At 41.0% G+C, this 26,523-nt stretch overlaps 1 protein-coding gene across 1 annotated transcript; it reads left to right on the top strand.

Moving 5' to 3' along the window:
- The first annotated feature begins 2,554 nt into the window (after positions 1-2,554).
- ARL14EPL (ARF like GTPase 14 effector protein like) lies at positions 2,555-25,795 on the top strand. Its single transcript, XM_088477729.1, has 3 exons — positions 2,555-2,644; positions 19,669-19,802; positions 25,570-25,795. The coding sequence occupies exons 1-3, from the start codon at positions 2,555-2,557 to the stop codon at positions 25,793-25,795; spliced, it is 450 nt and encodes a 149-aa protein (XP_088333855.1).
- Positions 25,796-26,523: the final 728 nt, after the last annotated feature.

The raw sequence follows: 26,523 nt of genomic DNA on the forward strand, positions 1-26,523 counted from the left end.
ATGATAGTTTCAAATTAAGTAAAATTGGATACGTTAGTTTTAAAAATATATACTGTACAGTAGCATAAACAAAATCACACTTTGACACACACAAAATATGATCTCGCACCAATATATATCTATTGGTTTAAATATTACAGAGATAAGTTAGTAATTATTCTCTAATACCCCCAGAAACTCTATAAATATTTTCTCAATCAATTATGTGGTTTTATATGAAGGTGCTACCTGACAACCTTAAAATAAACTATCAAAAAACAAAGAAAAAGCAAGGACTCCTGTCTGGTGCACTTTGGGGATCATAATAGTTTACATTTAGTTCTCTGATTGCATAATAAAATATAGCTTTTATTATTATTATTTAATAGTAGAAGGCAAAATGTTTAAAATAAATAGAGTAATAAATAGAGTAAGATATACGTGATATATATATCTATGTATATATATATATATATATATATATGTGTATGTTTGTGAGCATGTGGTAGAAAATATAGATTGTAAGCTCCACTGGGGCAGGGACAGATGTGAATGGAAAGATATTCTCTGTAAAGCGCTGCGGAATATGTTTGCGCTATATAAATAACTGATAATAATAATAATAATATATATGTATTTAGAAAGAAAAGTGATTAAAATACCACCTGTCGTCGGTCTGTTGTACGCAAATTTGTATGGCCGGCATTCATATATAATGCACTAATCTTCTTTAATTTTCTATCTTGTAGTTCATTAGTACATTTTATTATCATAGGGAATATACTTCCCAATGCTGTCTGAGTCAATATTGTATCTCACAGTTTTAGATAAAGTGCCCGTTCTCTATTTGCTATTTATTGACACAATTCTCTTTCAAATAGACAAGATTTTACGTTTGTGTTAGTTGGTATAGACCACAAGAAGTTTGATTAGTTATCGGTTCAATACCTGTCTGTTCTGAGACCTTCTCTTTATACTCAATACACAGACTTGTCTTATAATAAACCAGTGTATTTACACTGGAACAACAGTGTTACAAATGCATCTCTATTTGTGTTCACTTAAGTATGTATGTGTTTATTTATAGATTTTAGCCACCTTCAAAAATGACTGTTTATTGTAATCAGTTTGATTGTGTCAACATTGGAGCAATCATTCTGCAATTATGTTGATTCATGCATGCACTGATTCTGGATGCAGATAATTGTCTCCCTTTAGAAGTTACTGTATATTCACATAGAGAATTAGCAATTATTAGTCCTCAGAATCTGCTTTCAGATGTCATATTACACTGTGAGTAACTTATACAGCCATGTGTACCCGCTAACTTTCCCTCATTCCGGCTTTAATTACTCCGCTTAGCGTATGTACACATGGTCACCCAGACAGTATCAATACATTCGGACTAAATAATAAACATATATTGTGCGTATTCAGCATACAATTGTGCTGTTGAGACCGGCAGCAGTGTGAGGTGCGGACGCGCGTTTCGCCAGTAAGCGGCTTTATCAAAGCAGAGTAATTAAAGCAGGAATGAGGGAAAGTTAGCGGGTACACATGACTGTATAAGTTACTCACAGTGTAATGTGACATCTGAAAGCAGATTCTGAGGACAAAGAATTGCTAATTATCTATGTGAATATACAGTAACTTCTAAAGGGAGACAATTATCTGCATCCAGAATCAGCGCATGCATGAATCAACATAAGTAGAAACATAATTGCAGAATTATTGCTCCAATGTTGACACAATCAAACTGATTACAATAAACAGTCATTTTTGAAGGTGGCTAAAATCTATAAATAAACACATACATACTTAAGTGAACACAAATAGAGATGCATTTGTAACACTGTTGTCCCGGTGTAAATACACTGGTTTATTATAAGACAAGTCTGTGTATTGAGTATAAAGAGAAGGTCTCAGAACAGACAGGTATTGAACCGATAACTAATCAAACTTCTTGTGGTCTATACCAACTAACACAAACGTAAAATCTTGTCTATTTGAAAGAGAATTGTGTCAATAAATAGCAAATAGAGAACGGGCACTTTATCTAAAACTGTGAGATACAATATTGACTCAGACAGCATTGGGAAGTATATTCCCTATGATAATAAAATGTACTAATGAACTACAAGATAGAAAATGAAAGAAGATTAGTGCATTATATATGAATCCCGGCCATACAAATTTGCGTACAACAGACCGACGACAGGTGGTATTTTAATCACTTTTCTTTTCTAAATACATATATATACTGTACATAGATATATATATATCACGTATATCTTACTCTATTTATTTTAAACATTTCGCCTTCTACTATCTTGGACCAAATATTACCTTTTAAATAATAAAAATAAAAGCTATATTTTATTATGCAATCAGAGAAATAAATTTAAACTATTATGATCCCCAAAATGCACCAGACAGGAATCCTTGCTTTTTCTTTGTTTTTTGAAAATCACACTTTGGTATGTATTTATATTATTCACAAAGAGGAAACAAAGTAACAGATATCACATAGGGTTGGGTTTTATAAACCATTTCTTTCAATCTCACACATTTCTAGATGAGTGAAAAATTGAACAATGTGAGAAATGAGGAGGGGACGGAGACAGACGCCACTAAGGATGACTATCCCGGAGTCCAGAAGCTGCTGGTAAGACTTTAAATTCATAACAGTATAATTTTAAACTTTGCAAAAGCATAAATAAATCCAGACTTTGTTGGACGTGTATCTAGAACACCACTAACATAGGTCACAACATCCATATAAGCACAATTAAGGGGTTTACAGCACACCCCATTTTCTACTTCAGGGTCCATAGGGGGTCCACAGGGTTGACCTTGGGGTATAGGTTGGGAACCAAATCCGGGCACCACGCAGTTAAAGCTTTTAGCTCCCAGGATGCACTTGGGTCCACTCTCCCTATAACCCCACCCCCCAGCCAGAGGCACCTCAGTTTAAGTTGGTGCCCGGCCGGAGTTGGGTCACCGTTACTGCAGGGGGGCTGCTTAGCAGCCCCTAAGCTTAAAAGAGTTTTATTTTATTATTTTTTACTACTCTTCAGAGCGGCAGCATCAGACTGTCCAATGGACGTCTGAGCTGCCGCTCCTACACCCTGCCGGCGCTGCGACGCCAGTACAGATCTGGGGATCGCAGCGGGACCCCAGAGTCTGTACTAGCCGGGCTCTGGAGGAATCCCTGGGCTGCTGCCGGATCGACGGGGACAGGTAAGTCGCGTGGTCACCGCTTGCGGTGATCCACGTGTGAATATGCAGCCTTATGCCTCCGGTCTCTGGGGACAGACCGGAGGCGCTAGCGGTGGCGGCGGGCTCCCCCTCCATGGAGGCATACCCCGCGTGTCCACAGCCCACCAGGGATTATAGCGGCAGCGGCAGCCGGCATCCCGGGGGGTTAATTGCTAGCCAGGGGAGGAAGCCTTCCCTGTCTAGCGGCTCCTCCCCTCAGCTCAGCGCGCCTTTCAATAATACAGACTGGCGTCGCTGAGCTGCTTCCTCCGCGGGCCACGCTTCTTCTGAGGTCTCCAGTGGCCATTTTCTCTCTGTGGTGCTGCAGAACTCTTAGGATGTCAGTGAGCCCAGTCCCCCTGCGTACCTGGCCATTTTGGGTGAGTGTACATAGCGCTATAGCCTTCCCAGACACTGAATCTGGGCAGTTGAATGTAGCGACATTGTGCAGTATATTATATGTCATGCTTATGTATGTATATATATTTTTCTGCATTGTATGTGACTTATGCTAGTGCTGACTGTCTGCTTTTTCTCTCACCTGTCAGTGTATATCTATCCCTTTTCTTTATCTGCCCTAATACAGGTGTACCTGGGGTGGTTCTGAGACCTCACATATATATATATTTGTTAATATCTGTGAGGTTTGTCACATACTGTTGCGTGCTGCACGTTGCCATATTTTAGATGGAACTGTGAGTTGCATACGCTGATAATGGGTCCCTGCAGCTAATCTTAGCGTCAGTCAGGACCGGTATGGCGCTGCTTAATATTTCCGTCAAGATAGTCAGATATATCTGACCAGGAGATTGCACACGATACTGCACCCATTATTGCTATCCTGCAAGTCATAGCCTGCAGGAATTAGTGCGGAGGATTTTAACTCAGAAAGGTTTATGTATGCGGCACCATCTGGTGCGGGGTCCCTTGCACGACCCCCTTAAAGGGCGGTTTATTTCTCTGGATCCTCTCCTTTGAGGATGGCCGGGCGGGCCCCATTGTCGTCACTCGCTTGGAGTTACTTCACCATACTGCCCTTTTGAACTCGGGGTATCTCGCAATTTCTTGCAATTTACCCCTGTGCAACAGACTGTCGCTCCCCGCCGGGGTTTTTCACAGTACATGAATTACCTCCGATACCACATCGGTCTGTCATTCCCCTTGCAGGGATTACCACAACGGCCACCCTGGTGGATGTCGTTTTATACGAAATACTAATTGGCGTGATATACGCCCTGTGGTTACTGACCAGTGGCTCTGCCGTGAACTGGATGGTATATTCGGCTCTTTCCCTCTCACATGGGGGGAGCCGATTTCAAGTATTATTATCCCTGCTTTGGGGCTGTAGCCAGGTTCATTCTGGATATAGAGAATGTCGATCCTGCACCTGTATCATACATCTCCCGTTTTCTGCCCAGCGGGTGGATCTCATAGCGGGAGTCTGGCTGTCGCCAGATACGAGGAGTCACAAAGGCCTCCTGTTTCCCATTCCCTGAGGGTCCTCACAAGTAATGGAAATCCCCTTCTGGGATGGATTTGTATGTTAATCATCGGGTTACAGGCATTAATACGCCTCCCATCCCGGCCTGGACGGATTTTACGGATCCGTAGGTGGTAACTTTGCCTGAAATCAATGTACTCGTTTTCAGGGCCTGTTGCCCGTCCTACCATGGCCATCGCATGGTGATGCTTTTGTGACGTTTTTCCCCTCCAACACGTCTGAGGTTCAAATATCTTTTGCCGCTCACATAAAATATGCAGTGGTCATATGTGGGATTACCTCATGGGATGCCGGTCTTCTAACTTTCAGGGTTTCGGCGGCGTCTGTATCCGCCGCAGTACCTTATGGCTGCGTTATGGGAAAGCAGAGGTGCACACTCCTTCCATGGGGAAGATCTTGTTTGGTCCTGACCTTGACAAGATCGTTGCATCATTGGCAGTATCACTAATGGGGAGATACCGTCTTTAGCTACTCCCACTACATTCGGACTAACTCTGTTAAGTCTTTTTGTCCTCAGGGTCAGCCTAAAGGCCTGTTTTTTCCTAGGCTGTCGGCCTCCATGGGGGCCACCATATCCAGTACCGAGCAGTCCTGGACTTCCGGATGACCCTGTTTCTACACCTGAGGATATACCCTCAGCCTGACGGGACAGGTCTACATCTGGGGAATTTCCAGAGTGAGGTACCGATTCTCAACGGCCCCTCATTGCTCAGGCAGCCTCCTCACAGGCATTGTTACACGGGCCCTTCTTCAGACCTGATCAGGGCCTTACAATCCCAGAAAGCTATACAGTCTTTGTGGTAAGCAGAGCAATTTCGGCCAACCTCACTATCTCAGTGAGGGACTGGTTGTTCTACTTTCTTTCTGGGGCGGTGACCGACTGGTCCTCATTTGCCTATACTCTGTCTCAAATCCCTGAATCAGATTCCAACGGTGCCTGGACTCAGGTGGAATCGTCCATGCTCCACCATCCGACGTTTGGAACCTGGGGATTTTAGGGTATATCTGAGTATTCAGGATACGTACCTATGGGTACGTACTGCGCCCTCTCATCAGCATGGGTTCAGGTTTGCTGTGCCACAGCAACACTTGTAAGTTTCGGGCTCTGCCTTTTTGGGACTGTCCTCAACTCCACCGGGGTTTACCAGCCTTATGGATTTTCTGACAGTTCACCTGTTCAGGGTATCCGAATGCTCCTTTCTCTGGACGGTCTCCTGCTTTTAGCAGGATCACCAAGGTACTTTACCGCCAGGTCAGGATAACCGTGGCTTCTTCTCGGCACAGATAATTAGTCAACGGAGAAAAAGTCCTCCCTACATCCCTCACAGGGTTTTCTTCATCTGGGAGCACTGCTGGATTCTCAGACTCTGAGAATTTTTCTGGCGTAAGACAAGATCTCCACTCTTCAACTTGGAGTGTGCGGATATCTACGCATTCGACATATGTCATTACTCTTTGTGATGCGCGGTCTACCAGAGTGTCTACCTTTTGGTAGGGTGGAATGTGCTCAGTTCCATTCCAGGCCTTGGAAGAAATGGAGTGTATGCGCTTGACTAATTAGCTGCTTAAAATTAAAATAGTAATAGTGCAAAAAGTGTTTAAGCGCTTGTGGTGATCTGAGCGGACAAACAAAACAAACATACAAATAACACATATATGTTTATGCTCTTTTGTTACTAATGAGAGTGGCAGCTTGCTGGTATCTTATCAGCGTTGCTGTGGGTGGGAGTCCGTATGCCCGTTCCTCTCCTAACTGTCCCTTACTATACCTCAGAATGTCCGGTGATAGCGGCGGTCTTCTCCCTTGCACGGGGTGCCTTCTCACTCCGGAACACGACTCTGCTTGCAGCGCTGTAAGTGCGGCCACGGCAGCCGGGTATCTGCAGGCTCTAGCGGTGAGGACTGTTCCACGTGACTCCAAACTCTCCTGCTCCAACGCGTTTCGGACCTCGCTGGGTCCTTTGTCAAGGATAGGGATTGGGCTGCTCATTGCCTCTATTTATACTGTTCTTTATTAAGTGCTAAGTTAAAACAGGAAGTCTGTACCTTGTGACTTCCTTCTTTTTTTGGTGGCAAACATGTGTTGTCAAATTTTTTATTTTTTTTTTAAAATAAAATCCACTTTAAAATCCATATATTAGTCATTTGTATTTCTTGCCGGTTCGCCGCTCATTCTATAAATACTATGTGTGTGTAAAATTATTAAAAGGATATTGTCATGTATGAAGATCTATACTAGGAATTCTATGTCATTTTTAAAAATTTATAAAAAAGCTTTTAGTTCAATGTCTATATTCAACCCATATGGGTCCAAAGTTCTCAACATATAGATCCATTTTGTTTCAGTTTTTTTCAATAAAGTGATTATGTCCTCACCCCTCCAATTGGGGGTCACTTTTTGAATGCCCATAAATTTCAAGCCTTCTGGGTTTCTTCTATGATGTTGGTGGAAATGGGCTGATACACTGTGAGTCATTAATCCTTTCTTGATGTTATTGATGTGTTCGTAAATTCGTGTTTTGATTTTTCTCTTTGTTTGTCCCACATACTGTATGCCGCATGGACATTCCAGTAAGTATATGGCACCCTCTGTTTCACAGGAAATTGCATTCAGAATTTTGTGTTGTTTCTTTGTTGTTTTTGAAGTAAATTCCAGAATAGGTTTTGTACCTGTTGTTTGATTTCTACAACCTACACATTTTGTGCAATAGTAGAATCCATTTTTTTCTTTATTTCCTTTATTCAAAGTGTTTGTAGGTAGAAAACTTCTGGTCAGTTGTTGTTTTAGATTTTTTGCTTTGGTATATATTATTTTTGTTTTTTCCGGAAGTATTTTCTTCACCTCTTCGTCCAGAAGTAAAATATTCCAGTGTTTATGCAAAATCTTTTCAAAGATTGTGTGATTACTGTTATATTGTGTGATGAATGATAATGGTCCGTAATCTTCTTGTTTCTTTGGTTTGTACTTTATTAGATCTTTTCTATTGAGTTTGGACACTTTGTTGATTTCAGATTCCAGATATTCTTCTTTATACCCTTTTTGAACAAAATTACTCTTCATTTCTGTACTTTGTTGTATAAAGGTTGTGTCTTCCGTACAGTTTCTTCTAAGACGGCGAAATTGCCCCCCCGGAATGTTATTAATCCACTTCTTGTGGTGGTTGCTTTGGGCTGGTAGAATGTTATTTCCATTTACCTCTTTCAAATGGTTTCTTGTTTGTAGGTGGTCGTTTTTGACAAAAATTTCTAGATCTAAAAAGATAACCAGTTCTTTGCTGTGGGTCGATGTGAATTCTAGGTTAAGGGTATTGGTGTTCATCATTTTGAAGAATTCCGTTAGTTCTTCCTCCGTCCCGTCCCATATGAAAAAAAGGTCGTCTATGTATCTTCGCCATATTTTTATCTTGTCTAGAAACGGGTTGTTCTGCCATATATGCCTGTCCTCCCACCAAGCTACAAATAAATTGGCATAGCTTGGTGCGAATGATGTGCCCATGGCGGTACCTTTCACTTGCAGGAAGTAGGTGTCCTCATACCAAAAATAATTTTTTGTTAATATGAAATCTATATTGTCCATAATGAAGTAAATTTGTCTGTTTGAAATTTGTGTTAGTGTTGATAAATAGTGCCGGGTTGCGTTGCATCCATCTTTATGATTGATGACTGTATATAGAGATTTAATGTCGCTCGTGCATAATATGTAATTGTTTTTCCATTCTATGGTGTCTAATATCTGGAGCATATGCATCGTATCTTTAAGGAAACTCCTCTGTTGTGATACTAAAGGTTGTAAGTAGTGGTCCACATACTTAGATAGATTTGCCGTCAATGATCCAATACCCGACACTATAGGTCTTCCCGGTGGTTTTTCTAAGCATTTATGAATCTTTGGTAAGTGGTAAAAGGTCGGAATCCTGGGGTATTCTATACTGATGAAGTCGTATTCTTTTTTTGTTATGATGTCCAATTGTAGGCCTTCATCCAATTGTGATTGTAGGATATCTTTGAATTCCTTTGTGGGTTTTTTTTGAAGTTTAATGTAGGTATTTGTATCTGAGAGGAGGTTGGTAGCTTCTTCTTTATACTTTTCCACATCCATAATGACCACACCTCCTCCCTTGTCTGCCGGTTTTATCACAATTGAACTATCTTCTTTTAATTCTTTCAGACTTTGTATTTCTTCTCTTGTGAAATTGTATGATATTCTTTGTTTGTCCGGTAAGTTAGTAATCTCCTCTTCTATCAGTCGTTGAAAAGTGGTTATATGGGGGCCCTTCATATGTGCCGGAAAGAATGTTGATTGGGGTCTATAATCTGTGTGTAGATACTCCCTTGTTTGTGGTATAGCCTCTCTTGTAGGAGCATCTTTCAGAAAATATTTCTTCAGACATAATTTTCTAATGAATTTTTGTGTATCAATGAATAGGTGGAATTTGTTGCTGCTTGACTGAGGTGCAAATTTAAGGCCTTTTTTGAGGACATTAGCTTGGTCTGTTGTTAGTTGTTTGTTACTTAGATTAAAGATGCTTTCTTTGATATTTGCTTCACCACTCCTTATTGTTTTCGAGTACTTCTTTCCTCCTCTTGTGCCTCATTTTCTTTTGTTGAAATGTTTCTTCTCTTTCTGTACTGTGTTGGTATATGGTCTGGCGGTTTTCCTGATCCCCAGCTGATGTCTAAAAAAGTTTCATCATCGTCACTTTCCAAATCTTCTGTGTAGTTTCTTTTTAATGTTCTCTTTTTTAGTGTTTGGTCTTTCTTATCTTCTATAGTCTGTAATAATGTACGGTAGTTGTTGTGTTCTTCTTGTTTTGCATCTAGTGTCCCCTTCTGGTAGGAATCTCTTATTATTTTATATGGATTTGGTTCATTGCTTGAATTTTTGTTTTTTGTACAATTCCATGAGTTTTCTTTTTTTCTTCACCTATTTTCTGATCTCTTCTTTCATTGATTGTTCTAGTGTATGTATCTTTTTCCTCTAAATCTCTCAAAAATTTTCTTTTTTTCTGTTGGATTATGTTCTCCTCTAGTTTTTCAATTTTATTCTTCGTCATTTCTGTAAATTTTCTGTAATCTTCCATGTTCTGAAGTGGTTCGAACTTTTTTTCCACTTTTTCTATTTGTTCATTTATATTTCCTAATGAAAATTGTCGATCTGCAATTATAAGCTTGATGAGATCTTGTGAGCATTTATCTAAAATACCGTTCCATTGTTTATAGAAATCAATTTTGCATGGTTCAAACGTGGTTTTTTTTGATATTCTGAGTCCCCTGGGAATCAGACCCTGTTCCACATATTTGGAAAGGGTTGTGATCTCCCACCACTGTCTCGTCTCCTGTGTATAATACTTTTCCAATTTCAGAAATTGATTGCAGAATCGTTCTTCTTCTATTTCTGGTTCGATAATAATCGATGTTGAAAAAATTTCTTCTAGTTTGTTTCTTTTTGAGTTGTGTGTAATATGGCGTGAGGTGTATGTCATAGCTGCAATAACACTCAATATAAATATGTAACTGGAAGAAATGGAGTGTATGCGCTTGACTAATTAGCTGCTTAAAATTAAAATAGTAATAGTGCAAAAAGTGTTTAAGCGCTTGTGGTGAGCTGAGCGGACAAACAAAACAAACATACAAATAACACATATATGTTTATGCTCTTTTGTTACTAATGAGAGTGGCAGCTTGCTGGTATCTTATCAGCGTTGCTGTGGGTGGGAGTCCATATGCCCGTTCCTCTCCTAACTGTCCCTTCTGCAATCAATTTCTGAAATTGGAAAAATATTATACACAGGAGACGAGACAGTGGTGGGAGATCACAACCCTTTCCAAATATGTGGAACAGGGTCTGATTCCCAGGGGACTCAGAATATCAAAAAACCCCACGTTTGAACCATGCAAAATTGATTTCTATAAACAATGGAACGGTATTTTAGATAAATGCTCACAAGATCTCATCAAGCTTATAATTGCAGATCGACAATTTTCATTAGGAAATATAAATGAACAAATAGAAAAAGTGGAAAAAAAGTTCGAACCACTTCAGAACATGGAAGATTACAGAAAATTGACAGAAATGACGAAGAATAAAATTGAAAAACTAGAGGAGAACATAATCCAACAGAAAAAAAGAAAATTTTTGAGAGATTTAGAGGAAAAAGATACATACACTAGAACAATCAATGAAAGAAGAGATCAGAAAATAGGTGAAGAAAAAAAGAAAACTCATGGAATTGTACAAAAAACAAAAATTCAAGCCAATTACAAGAAAAAAGAACCGCTACTTAAACATATACCACAAACACCAAGAATCAAGAGGAATTATCAACCCTACAACTGGAGAAATTTCACCTACAATGAACCAAATCCATATAAAATAATAAGAGATTCCCACCAGAAGGGGACACTAGATGCAAAACAAGAAGAACACAACAACTACCGTACATTATTACAGACTATAGAAGATAAGAAAGACCAAACACTAAAAAAGAGAACATTAAAAAGAAACTACACAGAAGATTTGGAAAGTGACGATGATGAAACTTTTTTAGACATCAGCTGGGGATCAGGAAAACCGCCAGACCATATACCAACACAGTACAGAAAGAGAAGAAACATTTCAACAAAAGAAAATGAGGCACAAGAGGAGGAAAGAAGTACTCGAAAACAATAAGGAGTGGTGAAGCAAATATCAAAGAAAGCATCTTTAATCTAAGTAACAAACAACTAACAACAGACCAAGCTAATGTCCTCAAAAAAGGCCTTAAATTTGCACCTCAGTCAAGCAGCAACAAATTCCACCTATTCATTGATACACAAAAATTCATTAGAAAATTATGTCTGAAGAAATATTTTCTGAAAGATGCTCCTACAAGAGAGGCTATACCACAAACAAGGGAGTATCTACACACAGATTATAGACCCCAATCAACATTCTTTCCGGCACATATGAAGGGCCCCCATATAACCACTTTTCAACGACTGATAGAAGAGGAGATTACTAACTTACCGGACAAACAAAGAATATCATACAATTTCACAAGAGAAGAAATACAAAGTCTGAAAGAATTAAAAGAAGATAGTTCAATTGTGATAAAACCGGCAGACAAGGGAGGAGGTGTGGTCATTATGGATGTGGAAAAGTATAAAGAAGAAGCTACCAACCTCCTCTCAGATACAAATACCTACATTAAACTTCAAAAAAAACCCACAAAGGAATTCAAAGATATCCTACAATCACAATTGGATGAAGGCCTACAATTGGACATCATAACAAAAAAAGAATACGACTTCATCAGTATAGAATACCCCAGGATTCCGACCTTTTACCACTTACCAAAGATTCATAAATGCTTAGAAAAACCACCGGGAAGACCTATAGTGTCGGGTATTGGATCATTGACGGCAAATCTATCTAAGTATGTGGACCACTACTTACAACCTTTAGTATCACAACAGAGGAGTTTCCTTAAAGATACGATGCATATGCTCCAGATATTAGACACCATAGAATGGAAAAACAATTACATATTATGCACGAGCGACATTAAATCTCTATATACAGTCATCAATCATAAAGATGGATGCAACGCAACCCGGCACTATTTATCAACACTAACACAAATTTCAAACAGACAAATTTACTTCATTATGGACAATATAGATTTCATATTAACAAAAAATTATTTTTGGTATGAGGACACCTACTTCCTGCAAGTGAAAGGTACCGCCATGGGCACATCATTCGCACCAAGCTATGCCAATTTATTTGTAGCTTGGTGGGAGGACAGGCATATATGGCAGAACAACCCGTTTCTAGACAAGATAAAAATATGGCGAAGATACATAGACGACCTTTTTTTCATATGGGACGGGACGGAGGAAGAACTAACGGAATTCTTCAAAATGATGAACACCAATACCCTTAACCTAGAATTCACATCGACCCACAGCAAAGAACTGGTTATCTTTTTAGATCTAGAAATTTTTGTCAAAAACGACCACCTACAAACAAGAAACCATTTGAAAGAGGTAAATGGAAATAACATTCTACCAGCCCAAAGCAACCACCACAAGAAGTGGATTAATAACATTCCGGGGGGGCAATTTCGCCGTCTTAGAAGAAACTGTACGGAAGACACAACCTTTATACAACAAAGTACAGAAATGAAGAGTAATTTTGTTCAAAAAGGGTATAAAGAAGAATATCTGGAATCTGAAATCAACAAAGTGTCCAAACTCAATAGAAAAGATCTAATAAAGTACAAACCAAAGAAACAAGAAGATTACGGACCATTATCATTCATCACACAATATAACAGTAATCACACAATCTTTGAAAAGATTTTGCATAAACACTGGAATATTTTACTTCTGGACGAAGAGGTGAAGAAAATACTTCCGGAAAAAACAAAAATAATATATACCAAAGCAAAAAATCTAAAACAACAACTGACCAGAAGTTTTCTACCTACAAACACTTTGAATAAAGAAAAAAATGGATTCTACTATTGCACAAAATGTGTAGGTTGTAGAAATCAAACAACAGGTACAAAACCTATTCTGGAATTTACTTCAAAAACAACAAAGAAACAACACAAAATTCTGAATGCAATTTCCTGTGAAACAGAGGGTGCCATATACTTACTGGAATGTCCATGCGGCATACAGTATGTGGGACAAACAAAGAGAAAAATCAAAACACGAATTTACGAACACATCAATAACATCAAGAAAGGATTAATGACTCACAGTGTATCAGCCCATTTCCACCAACATCATAGAAGAAACCCAGAAGGCTTGAAATTTATGGGCATTCAAAAAGTGACCCCCAATTGGAGGGGTGAGGACATAATCACTTTATTGAAAAAAACTGAAACAAAATGGATCTATATGTTGAGAACTTTGGACCCATATGGGTTGAATATAGACATTGAACTAAAAGCTTTTTTATAAATTTTTAAAAATGACATAGAATTCCTAGTATAGATCTTCATACATGACAATATCCTTTTAATAATTTTACACACACATAGTATTTATAGAATGAGCGGCGAACCGGCAAGAAATACAAATGACTAATATATGGATTTTAAAGTGGATTTTATTTTAAAAAAAAAATAAAAAAATTTGACAACACATGGTTGCCACCAAAAAAAGAAGGAAGTCACAAGGTACAGACTTCCTGTTTTAACTTAGCACTTAATAAAGAACAGTATAAATAGAGGCAATGAGCAGCCCAATCCCTATCCTTGACAAAGGACCCAGCGAGGTCCGAAACGCGTTGGAGCAGGAGAGTTTGGAGTCACGTGGAACAGTCCTCACCGCTAGAGCCTGCAGATACCCGGCTGCCGTGGCCGCACTTACAGCGCTGCAAGCAGAGTCGTGTTCCGGAGTGAGAAGGCACCCCGTGCAAGGGAGAAGACCGCCGCTATCACCGGACATTCTGAGGTATAGCAAGGGACAGTTAGGAGAGGAACGGGCATACGGACTCCCACCCACAGCAACGCTGATAAGATACCAGCAAGATGCCACTCTCATTAGTAACAAAAGAGCATAAACATATATGTGTTATTTGTATGTTTGTTTTGTTTGTCCGCTCAGATCACCATTCCAGGCCTTGCCATAATTGACTCCCCTCCAGATGGATCGAGTTTTTCCCATCGGATCGCTGTTCGAACGATGATACTTTCTCCGGAGGTGAGTTGGTCTCTGTCCGGGTGGCTATGGCCATCTCGTCCAGGGTGTTCTTTGCTACAGACAGTGTCTGGTCCGCATTCGTTTCGGGGCAGTTGGACGTCTGTCGTTTCTGCCCTGCCACTTAACTTGTTGATACTTTAGGCTGTCTTGGACCTTCACTCTGGCCTAACCCATATGTCCCGGTAAACCTGAATAGGTTCAGTCCGACAGTGTCACAACAGTGACTTCCATCTAGGCAACACTGGTAGTTGGGTGGCAATGTCAGGTATGTCATCCATTCTGACATAGTCCAAGGGTCTTCTCCTGGCCAACTCTGCGTGTTTATTCCCGGAGCTCTCCATTGGGAAGCGGGCTTCCTCAGCCGTCGCGACGTGCATCCCGGGGACTAGTCTCTTCTCCAAGAGAGGTTTCAACTCCTGGTGAGCAGAGGGGGCCTCCCTGAGGGGATTGATCCTCATGGCCTTCTGACTTGATCACACATTACCGGTGTTACAGTCCAGCTCCAGGAATACTGAAGCTACCTCCAGTTACTCTTTGTCAGTGAAGTGGTCCTTCCACTTTGTGTACCTGTGTCCTCCGGTCTCCCTTCTTCCTCGAGGTCTTCGGAAGTTTAATTCGAGACGGAGGGGCTTTCCTTCTGGGGGCTCCAGTTCGTCCCAGACATCACTGGTACTAAGATTTTCGGAGTCTCCTCATCGATACTCCGTTCCTACTGCTTCACTATCTGGACCTGTTGTCTCAGGGTCCTTGTTTTTCCCTGGACCTGGATCGTTTGTCTTTGACTGCGCCCCTACTGTGGTCCTAGGGCTTCCCTGGCTCTGTCTTCATTGAGATGTTTAGAGCAGATAGGCCAGACTTTGCTGGGATCTGCCACGGACTGTGGCATACATAATTCTTATGGTATCGTACCTGTTGATACGATCCTCCGGTGTCCAGGATTTTCAGATATTCTGGCATTCCTTCCGGCTGACTTGGGTTTCACCCTTGGCCTGGCCTTCCTGACAGTGCGGATCTCTACACTGTCGGTATGGTTAAGATATGGAATTGCTCCGCTCTGGTATCCAGTTCATCCTTTGGAGTGTTTTCTGGATTATGCCTCCACTTGTCCTCCCTAGGGACTCCTGGGGAGTTAGTAGTGGTTCTTTGTTCCCTCCGGGGACAGTCAATGGAACCGCTGGTTGTGATAGTCATTACATGGTCTATTGTTTAAGCTCTCTCTCTCTCAGGGTGTTTAAATCAACCAGGAGAGTGTCTGAATTGGGAGCGTTCTCATGTGGCTCCCTCTTCTGGAGGGCATCATGTCAGGGTGTGAGTTGCTCTCGCCCTGTATTTCTTCTTAGAGTGGTTTTTAGGTTCCATATTATTCTGGAACTTATGGTACGGCCATTCAGTCCCCAGTCTTCTCGGCTGGTGTGGCCTCATTGACTGTGGTCTGGCCTCTTTGGCTTTATATGATCCGTTCAAGTTCCTTATGGTAATCGGACTCCTTAATGGTGGTCTGCGGTTTCTGGTTTTCACAGGAAACGATGGCCGGCCTATAATGAAATGTTGGCTGGATGGCCTCGTATGTCTTCCTCAGGGGCCTACCCATGGGTAGGCATTTCTGTCGTTGAGGCTTGTTTTTTCTCGGGCCATGTAACCCTCGTGGGCGGCTCATTGTGGCGCCTCGGCTGTTTTGCCTTACTAGGTGTCCACGTGGTCTTCTGTCCATACCTTTTTAAGGTTCTAGGCATTGGTTTCCTTTGCCTCTCAGGATGCTTCCTTTTTGGCGACGGATTCTCCTCTCAGCACAGGAGCGTCCCCACCCTTGGTTGAACTGCTTTGGGACATCCCCAAGGTCAACCCTGTGGACCCCCTATGGACCCTGAAGTAGAAAACAAGAGATATGGTAAGAACTTACCTTTGTTATCTCTGTTTCTACGAAGTCCATAGGGTCCACAGGGCGCCCACCCTGACGCACCTGGCTTCATATGGGCTGTGTTACTGGTCACCGGTTTCCCATCTCCTTTTCTGTGAGTATGGTTCTAGAGTGTTCCAGTTTTCTCTCTCTTTTTCTCTCCTCCTCCGGCCTTTGGCTACTTACAAACTGAGGTGCCTCTGGCTGGGGGGTGGGGTTATAGGGAGAGTGGACCCAAGTGCATCCTGGGAGCTAAAAGCTTTAACTGCGTGGTGCCCGGATTTGGTTCCCAACCTATACCCCAAGGTCAACCCTGTGGACCCTATGGACTTCGTAGAAACAGAGATAACAAAGGTAAGTTCTTACCATATCTCTTGTTGTTTCATTTAGTAAATTCATGGGTTAATTTGCGTAATTGTTAAGGTGCATACACACAACGATTTTTTGAACGATTATCGTTAACGGTATCATTTATCGTTCAATCGTTGAAAAACTTGTTCACTTTCTGAATTAAAACGATGAACGATTATTGTTCATGCGCGTTCACGTTTGTAGTTTATAGTTCAGTCAGACTGACCAACTCAAGGATTTTCATTAAGGGAATATGTAAAAATCGTTTGCAGTTCAAAAAAATAGTTCAAAACAATTTAAAAAATCTGACAGAAAATCGTTCCTAAAATCGATCATAAAATCGTTGGTAACAAAATCGTTGTGTGTGTATGCAGCTTTACTAATTACACGATACGTTGCTCCAGGGCATAAAACTTGGCATCACCTAGCTGTACCATAACAGTAGTTCACATTAATGAATATGTCTCTATATCACAAGCAATGTACGTATTGCTCTTACAGCTTTTGATTTCTCATATATAAGCTCCTGTAGTTGCCCTGTGATCTGAGGTCATTGGCTGACAAAATAAATGGGGCCCCATGTGATATGATCAATTGTTCTAACTACAAGTTTAGGATTTGTCACAGATCCATCTAGTTTGGTCTACATGGGTGGCTTAAATGGGGAGAGTTTGTGTCACCCTGCACTCATGTCAAGTCATATGATTACTTTATGACATCCTCTTTGCCCTTTCATCTCAGCCCGTCAAAGCTGGCACCTGTGGCAGCTACTAGGAGGCAGTGTCTGCAGCCGCTGCAGCTCCATGGCTACATAGATATACTTATATTCGAGAAATATCAGAACAAACAAAGAAGCACAATTACAACAAGTGTCTTAAGTCACTGCCACAGCTGCCAACATTCTAACATTTTGCTGGTGCATAGACACATATTTGGTATCCCAAGTAAATGTATTTGTATTCAATGGTGTGTTAACAGGATTACGACAGGCCTTGATGTTACCTTCTTTTAGTGCATCAGCATGAAGCAGGTCTGACCCTGGTTCTCCTCCAGTCACTTTCCCCCTTTCACACCACAGCAGGGAGGCAAGGATATTTCCCCCAGGCACAGACAGTAACCAGACCAGGATTTGTGTCAAAAGAATATAAAAATGTGTCCTTTCTCATCTAGCCTCAATACACCATGCAGAGCGACATGCCTGGATGTTGGGGCTCGTACAATGGTGCTGTTCTGTTTCTAAGCTCTTTTCACAAATGAAAGCAGCAAGTTTTAGCATACAGCACATGCATAGAATTAAGTCACGTATTTTTGCGTCTCTGGTTGATTCTGAGTAGAACAGATGTTGGCCGGCTCTCTCTTTATGTGCAATGGTCATTTCTGGGCGGGAACTGCGACCATCTGATCTCACAGAACTGTTCTGTCTCGTGCTAGTATCATGGGAGTGTTGTGGGCATGTAGCTAGGGTTCCGTGCTATTCTGAGTCATGTGTATGGAGAAGGGAAGCCTGTTTAAGGTGTATCTCTTGCTCCTAGCATGGGGCTGTGGATGGAAATATGATGGGTAGAGCGGCTTCCTTCTTGAAGCCGCACGGATCCTTGTGTTAGCCCTACAGATCCTCGCTTTAGCCCTATGGAAACTCACATTAGCATAAGGTAGTAAATCAGCCACTTTGCATCCAACTCAGAATCAGGCCTAGTATGTGATACAGCGCAGGGCCAAATTTATGGTAAATTAGATGAATATATGTAAGCACTATGCGGTCACCCAATAAGAAGCAATGAGAGTAGTTATTATAGTAAGCACAGGGAGAATATACAAACTCCACACAATTAGAGCTGTAGTAGAAATCAAACCCATGACCTCAGTGCTGTGAAGCAGTAATGCTAACCATTACACTATCTGTACTGCCCAATAATACCGTAGGCTTAGGGATAATACCTGTAAAGGACAATAGTAAGCAGCTTTTGCAATTACCATGGACATCATTGACAAAAGCATCTTGCTCCTCACAGGAGCCACAACAAGACTAAATTAAGCTAAATTACTTGAAGGTGTGAATATAGGTGGAAAAGGTGGCTGACCTGCAGGAATCTCTGTGCAATAGGTGCCTGGCACTTACAGAGCCATCTATGCAATAGGTGACTGCCACTTATAGAGCCTTCTATGCAATAAGTAGCTAGTACTTATAGAGCCTTCTATGCAATAAGTAGCTGGTACTTACGGAGCCTCTATGCAGTAGGTGGCTGGCACTTATGGAGCCTATATGCAATAGGTGGCTGGCACTTGTAGAGCCCTCTATGCAATAAGTAGCTGGCACTTACGGAGCCTCTATGCAATAAGTGGCTGGCACTTACGGAGCCTCTATGCAATAGGTGGCTGGCACTTACGAAGCCTTCTATGGAATAGGTGGATGCCATTTACGAAGGTCTATATGCAATAGACTGCTGGTACTTACTGTACAGAGGCTTCTATGCAATTGGTGGCTGTCAACTGATAAGAAAGCCTTTTTAACAAAATGGGTGATACATCTCATACAGGCTTACTTCGTAAAATAATTCAAGATTATGTGGGCTATATTACTAGTCTTAAGATTTGTGAAATAACCTGCCAAAAAAACAAAACCCCCAAAACAGTAGTCCTTTAGCTTCTTTTTGTCATATTTTTTTATAGGATTTGTCAAGTAGGCTATTTCTTTGGAATATGTTAGTTGCAGTGAGGGAATTTTCAGAATTAAGTGGCAATTGAAGTATATACAGTAGCTGGCAATGATTAAATCCCTTGGCAATATATACCTGCTAATGATGGCTGTATGATCTGGTCCACCAGTATTGCTAGTTAACTAAGGATTAATACATTTACTGTCAGACCACTCCATGATACCTCCACCATTGCTCCTTTAATAGCATATTAAAGTATTTTAATGCCTCACAGAATGGATATTTTAGGTGTTGATAATATTTTACTATTACTATTGTTGTTCTGGCAGCAAATTGAGCGACAGCTGAAGTGTTTAGCCTTTCAAAATCCTGGGCCCCAGGTTGCAGATTTCAATCCGGAAACTCGAAAACAAAAGAAAAAGGCCTACATGTCTCAGATGAATGGATATTACCCTACCAGCAAGTAAGGAATGTAGCACCATGTGCTAGCCATTATTATGCCTTGTGTGTCATTTTATACCAGCAGCCATTGTGCTTACATGATGTCTCTCTGTCTGTCTGTCTGTCCACATGTAACAGCCTCTGTCTATTAGCAGAAAGATGTCACTCAGTTTCACTTTACAATGCGCTACAGAAAAAAAGTTAAATACACTGAAATATGAGGATCTAATTATTTCTGCATTTGTAGATAGGTTATGTAATTCACACTCAGCATGGGACAGTGAATTCCTTTGCAGCATCTTGACCAGTACTATTATTGTGTACTGTTGTACATTCAGAGCAGAGGTAACATTCTGTCCAAAAATGAAGTGGATCGCTAATCGGTAAATGTGGAGAAATGAATCCCAGGGCAGGAACTAAGTGGACAGGATGGGTAGGTTGCAGATATTATGCAGATAGGGATTATATTTTATGGACAGAGCAAGATATAGAAACCAAGAGAATTGTCTGACAGACCATGGTCAATGGCCCAGCGAAGGCTGTAATATAACTAAGGATCTTACTGAAACGTAGTAAGTCAGCCAGGGGCCAATATCAGATGTTAAATGTGTCCAAGCTGGATTAGTGGCTGAGACGGAATCAGCGTAAAAATTAGCATGCGCGACGCCATCTTGCGAATGGCAGCTAGACTCCATCTTAAAAATAAGAAAAGATGCCATTTTGCGACCAGCGCCATTTTAAGTTACAACTCACGAGCTAAGTACAGATGGCAATGTTTTTGATAATCTACCAAAAACAACTAGAAAAACAGCCTCCTGAGAAAAGTAAATAGAATAGACAATACACCAGAATACTGTGAGTGTTTTACATACAAATTGGGAATCCCTGTATATAGACAAGTATAGTTGTGGCAATTGTAATATAACCCAGACATTGATCTACACAATTGAATTTGTCTGAATCCTAAACAGGTTTTAGTCTCACTCCCAGACAGAATGGCCCCAGCTTCACAGCTGGGGTTCTCCACCTTGTTTGATAAGTGAAGCTCACTGCCCGTAACACATTTGCATTGCAGTTTGAAACTGTTAGTAAGGAATGAGATATTTGTGTATATGTATATACATATATATATATATATATATATATATATGTTAAGTCCATCATAGATAGAATCTCATGCATAAACACCGCACATTACGCACAGTTGCTCTGCTAACATGACGCTCAGTAGCGAATGCACAATATCCTGCATGCGAACGCTGTTTATTAGCTGCATGCGTGCAAATCTGCCCCAAATCAGATAAACCTACCTAGCGTCTTTTCCCATATCCCTAATACTTACATAATGCACACTTACACAAAAGGTTCCATAGCTATAAAGTAAAAGATCCGTTTTACTCATTTATTACAAATGCTGTGAAATAGGGACTATTTTGGTATCGAAGGTTTAATACGTGATAAGTAAGCCGTGTTTGATATTATACTGATCCGCACTTTATCCACAGCTTTCCGGTATCATCGGTGTGAAGATCGGAATATGCGTTCGCAACTTATGGACCGTAAAGACATAAAGAACCAAAATGTACTTTGTAAAACAAACAGTGTAGATTTGCATGAGGTGGGGAAACTAAGGCAACCAGCTGTTGGAGGCTGGACTGTGGCCATTTGAATCAACCTGTTAAATGCCCTGTAACAAATGCACCCGCACTGGGAACCAATGGGATCAGCAACAAACTCCTCTATTGTGTTGTCTATTTCTGGGGGGGGGGGGGGGTATAAATATGTGTGCTCTGACCCTGGGTTTCTAGTCTATTCTGCTGATTGACAGAGGTCTCTTGCTGATGCCGGAATCTGGTCCCAGAGCGCTTGCGTATGTATGACTGTATCTTGGGTCTGTATAATTCTTTGCGGTAAATTGTACTTAGATCACAGCGTGTAACTGACTGTACTTTACTTGAATAATACTTTGTGCTTTGGAACACATGTTTGAGGTCTAAAGTCTTTATTTTACTGTATGATTGCGTGCGAAAATAGCGTCAATTTTAGAGGTTTATAGGCAGGGTTTAGAAGGTATAGGTAGGGGCGTATAGAGGTTGAAATTCAATATCCTTGAATGAAAACAAACAGCAGACATACACAACAAAGGAAATCAGACAGGACTGAAGCAGGAATATCACAAGAATGTCCATCTAACCACTACTGCAGAACTCAGTCTCAGTATGTTCTTGGGAATGTGGGAGCATTTAATTACTCAGATGCCCCTAAGATGTAATGAGGAACTTCACTAGAGAAAACTTGGGTGAAGCAATAGGGCCCAGCTGCTATGAGCTTCTGGACACTTCTGGGACTATATAGGGCTTGACAGTACACTGGAGGTTGCTGGAGCATTTTGTTGTATGTACGAGTGTCAAGCCCTACTCAGTATTGTTGGATTTGAATTTAGTCTTAGTCCTTATTTTAAGATGGGTACACACTATACAATGCTCACTTAAGATGCTTTTTTTTTCCTTGCAAGGAAACAGGATGGTGGTGCTGTGGGTGCCGTTGCACAGGGCGGAGAGCCCTGGGGACGGTTCCGTCACTGCCCCGCAACCAGTGCATCTGGCTAGCAGGGTGCCTGGAATGGCAAGAAATCAGTGTCAAGCTCCTGAAGCCAGAACACAAACTTCACCGTCGGTTGCTCACAAATTATGTTGTGCACAGTACCCACTGAGATGTTGAGTTCGTCAGCAATATCACTAGCCCCGCCATCTTACAACTGATCTTGGTATGACTGATATGAGGAGCAGTCTAATGGCCGTGAGGGGGAGCAGTAGTCTATCTACTCTGGCCTGGTGGAAAATTAGAATGAAATAGAAAACATTACACACATGAGAGGTCTAGTTACCTTACTTTTTGAACCACCCTCGTGTATATATATTCCCTGTGTTTGTGTATTGATATTGTACCCCTGAGGAAGTCAATTCCAACGGATGAAAAGCGTAGGGTAATTTAGGTGCACTATCCAATACTGAGAGGGCCCCTGTTGTTTGAGCTCAAACCTGAAAGGGTGTAGGTGGGATTATCTACCATCTCCCTGTACAGCGATATTGGATGTTGACCTTATTTTATACTGTAAGCCAGGGCTTGACAATTTTTTCTAAAATCTAGGAGCCAGGATGAAAGTGTAGGAGCCAGACCACCGTCCCCCCAAAAAAATTACAGGAGTGAGTGAGGAGCACAGCTCTGTGTGTTATGCAACTGTTATACACACTATACTAGTCCACAAAATGGTCACAGTTGAATGGATACAGTAACATGGAAGACCCCTCACTGCTCTGCACAGCTCCCCTGCTCCACCCTCCAGTAATAACGGACATTTCACATAAAATAATGGTTCCAGAAAGTACAACAGATCCCCTCGTGGTCACACCACTATCCCTCTGAAGCCGCCGCTCCGCAATCCCTGGCCACGCATAGATCCTACTACCGGAGAGCTCTATGCAGCCGGAGATACAGTAGACAGCCGGGGACGTACAGGAGGATCAGCGTAGACTGGGACTGACAACAAGGATCAGAGCAGGCCAGGATGGAGAGGAGTGGTCAGTGCAGGCCATGACGGACAGAGGCACAGCAGTCACTCCTGTGAATGATATGAACACCACAATACTATAGGCACGAATCTCCGCCGGAGCTGATGAGGATCTGCTTCCATCCTCACTGGAAAATCTAGTAGCCAGGCAGCAAAATCTGGTAGCCATGGCGATCTGGCCCCCGGGATTTGTCGAGCCCTGCTGTAAGCGCAGTCTTTTAAACAGTGTATAAAGATTTTTTTATAAAAATCAAAAGAATTGTATTACTGATTGGCCTCTGGCTTTTCTGGGTGATTTGATGTGGGGAAATATTTTCCAGATATCTAATGGTCACACTTGAAGCTTGCACTTTGGACTTTCACACAAGAGTAAAGAATTAATCTAAACTTCAAAGAGAAGAATTACAAACTTCGGACTTATTGTGTTTATGGAATCACTCCCATAATTGAATTGACCTATACCTAGCGCCCTCTGGTATATTTTATTTGTGTTTTATATATATATATATATATATATATATATACATACATACATACATATACATATATATATATATAAACACACAAATATATAATTATACAAATGTATAACACATATGTATGTGTCATACATTACACACACACTCTCTCTCTCCCAACCACACTCACCATGCAGTATCTGCAGGCTGTAGCTGGGGGCATGACAAGGCACCATGTTATTAGGCACCTCCCCTCATGGCAAAATGCAGCACGGGTCTATCGGTAGGGGGCAGGGACAAAGTGATGTGATTCTAAAGGAATCGCATCATATTGGCCCCAACTCCCTCAGTCATATTCAAAGTGCCGAGAGGGTGTTGGGACAGTTACAGATTACCTGGGCCTGACCGGTGTGTGTTTGAGAGTTGGAGCAACAATTCCAATTTGATGTGTGCATATACTTCACAGGGCACTGTATGTTGAGTGGGGCATTTGTCCATGCCCTCTCTAGCATTGGTTCCCATCTGATGTCTCAGCAGCCCTGGACATAATGTCACTCGTTCAGAGACTTGATTCTTTTTGCTGCATCCCTAAACTAAGGAGGAGTATCAAATCCTCAAGAGAGATAAAGTGGAGAAGTTGCCCCTAATTTCCCCCTGAGTACCATACGTTGACATGGAGGTGCAGCAACTGTCATTTTCTTACCTGTGTGAGGACGTGAGTTCCAGAGAGTTGAAGCAAGGGTAGTGACTAGGGTTGGACAAGCAGTGACTCATGGCTCCATGGCACCTGCATTTGGCTTGCAGGGTGCCTTGAACAGCACCAAGCATCCTGTAGAGCTTCCACAGAGCTGCCCGGAGCATCATGATCTCACATGTTCGTGGCTTGGGCTGGCACAGGGCAGGAAATTGCCCTGCTATGGCACTGCTCGGAGCTGCAATTGTGTAATTTACACATTCCTGGACAACATGTCTTTCAGCATTGGCTGGAGCCACAAAGATAAAAGCTCTACACCCAAATGAATTACGGGAGATTCTAACTATTACTGCTAGTCCTTCATCTGCAGATGGAAGTAAGCTAGTGGGAGTGTACGGGGTCAGAAACGGCTTCAGGTACATTGGACCCTTGTTATGTAGGGCTATGAAATATCTCAATATAGATTTGCCTTTTTTTAGATATTTATAAGTACATTAATTTGGATTTCTATGACTCTCACACACTCCGGATCAACAGTAGTTGACAATAAAAAACTGTTGGTTTAAATAGAGGTTGAACAATACAATTGGACAAAATTTGAGATTGTGAATTTCAGGAATTTTAAACTATTTAATCATTGAAATCACTCTGAAAAAAATAAAGATTCAGTAAAGAAATAAATATATATATATATATTTTTGAAGTACAAATTCCATAAACAGAGTTCAAAGACAGCATCAAACAATAGACCAAAATAACATTACTAAAACATGCCTTACTAAATGAAAAAGAATAATTTTGTTTTAAATTGAACTATTCAGTCTCTAAATTACGGATTCAGTCATCTGTACTTCAGACAGTATATCTGAACTAAGCTTTTAGCATTAGATATTTTAGTGCATGGTAATTCTTTGATGTTTGAATTTTTAGGGTAGGAGAAGCAACTACTAAAATGCTCTCTTGTCTGTAATGATATATATTTTCTGTTATATTAATGAGCATATGGTTTGTGGACTGATCTGTATTATATAATGTAGTGTAATACAAACTGTAATGTCTTTCTCAGGGTTTCTTTAAAGAAATATGACAAGCACGGTAAGCTCCTGTGTAACAACCAGGATCTGTGTGACTGCCTGGAGGAGAGCTGCTACGGGTGTTTCTATCCCTGTCCTAAGTGCAGCTCCAAGAAGTGTGGACCTGAGTGTCGCTGCAACCGGAAGTGGGTCTACGACAGAATACAGACAGAAGCTGGTGACGTCATAAGCAAGCTGCCATTTTATGTTCCCGATTAATGCAGTATACGGAGTTTCTTAGCAAAACGTCTGTGTGAAGTTCAGTTGTGTATTATGCAGAAGTGGGTTCAGAGAAGTGGGCCAAGAGGAAATTTGTAGTTGGTCAGTTTGAGTAAGATCTCATGGATGATAGGGGCAGGAATTTCCTGGTTATCAAACATGATATATCAGTACCAATATAGCCTATCATGTTTGAGAGCACTGCCATTATAAATTTGGGGAGCATCAGGGTTAATAATAACCAACTTGGGAGGATTGGGTCATGGGCAATATTGTTGTGATATCCTGAATGCCACACTCTGATCGTCCCTAATGGTGGAAGTAGGACTTTTAATCCCCCCCCAGAAGGTTATATCTATGATGCACTAGAATAGTTGAGCCATGTCTTTCAGCTTTCAAGTTTCCTAAGACTGGTTTTATCAATATGTTATCAAAGAAAATAGAATATCATAGAGCAAGACTATTCAGTTTGTGGCCCACTATTGGTGGCCAGTACTGTAGATTCCATGGTTTCCCAGCCTCCTGGTGGACTTAGAGTTCACAAGTATAGGACATATGCACTTATAATACAGCTATGCAAACCAGTTCTTGAACAGCACTGTTAGAATGCAAAATAAGGTTGCCTATTTATTACGGAGTCTGTTTTAGCTTTGTGTGAACTATTGCTTAAAATAATACTGTATGTCACGAAGGCCAATTTTATTTTTGAGAACTGTATTTGTTTTTAT

Source organism: Taudactylus pleione, unplaced genomic scaffold (assembly GCF_031769625.1).
Source record: "Taudactylus pleione unplaced genomic scaffold, aTauple2 ptg000202l, whole genome shotgun sequence".
NCBI lineage: Eukaryota > Metazoa > Chordata > Amphibia > Anura > Myobatrachidae > Taudactylus > Taudactylus pleione.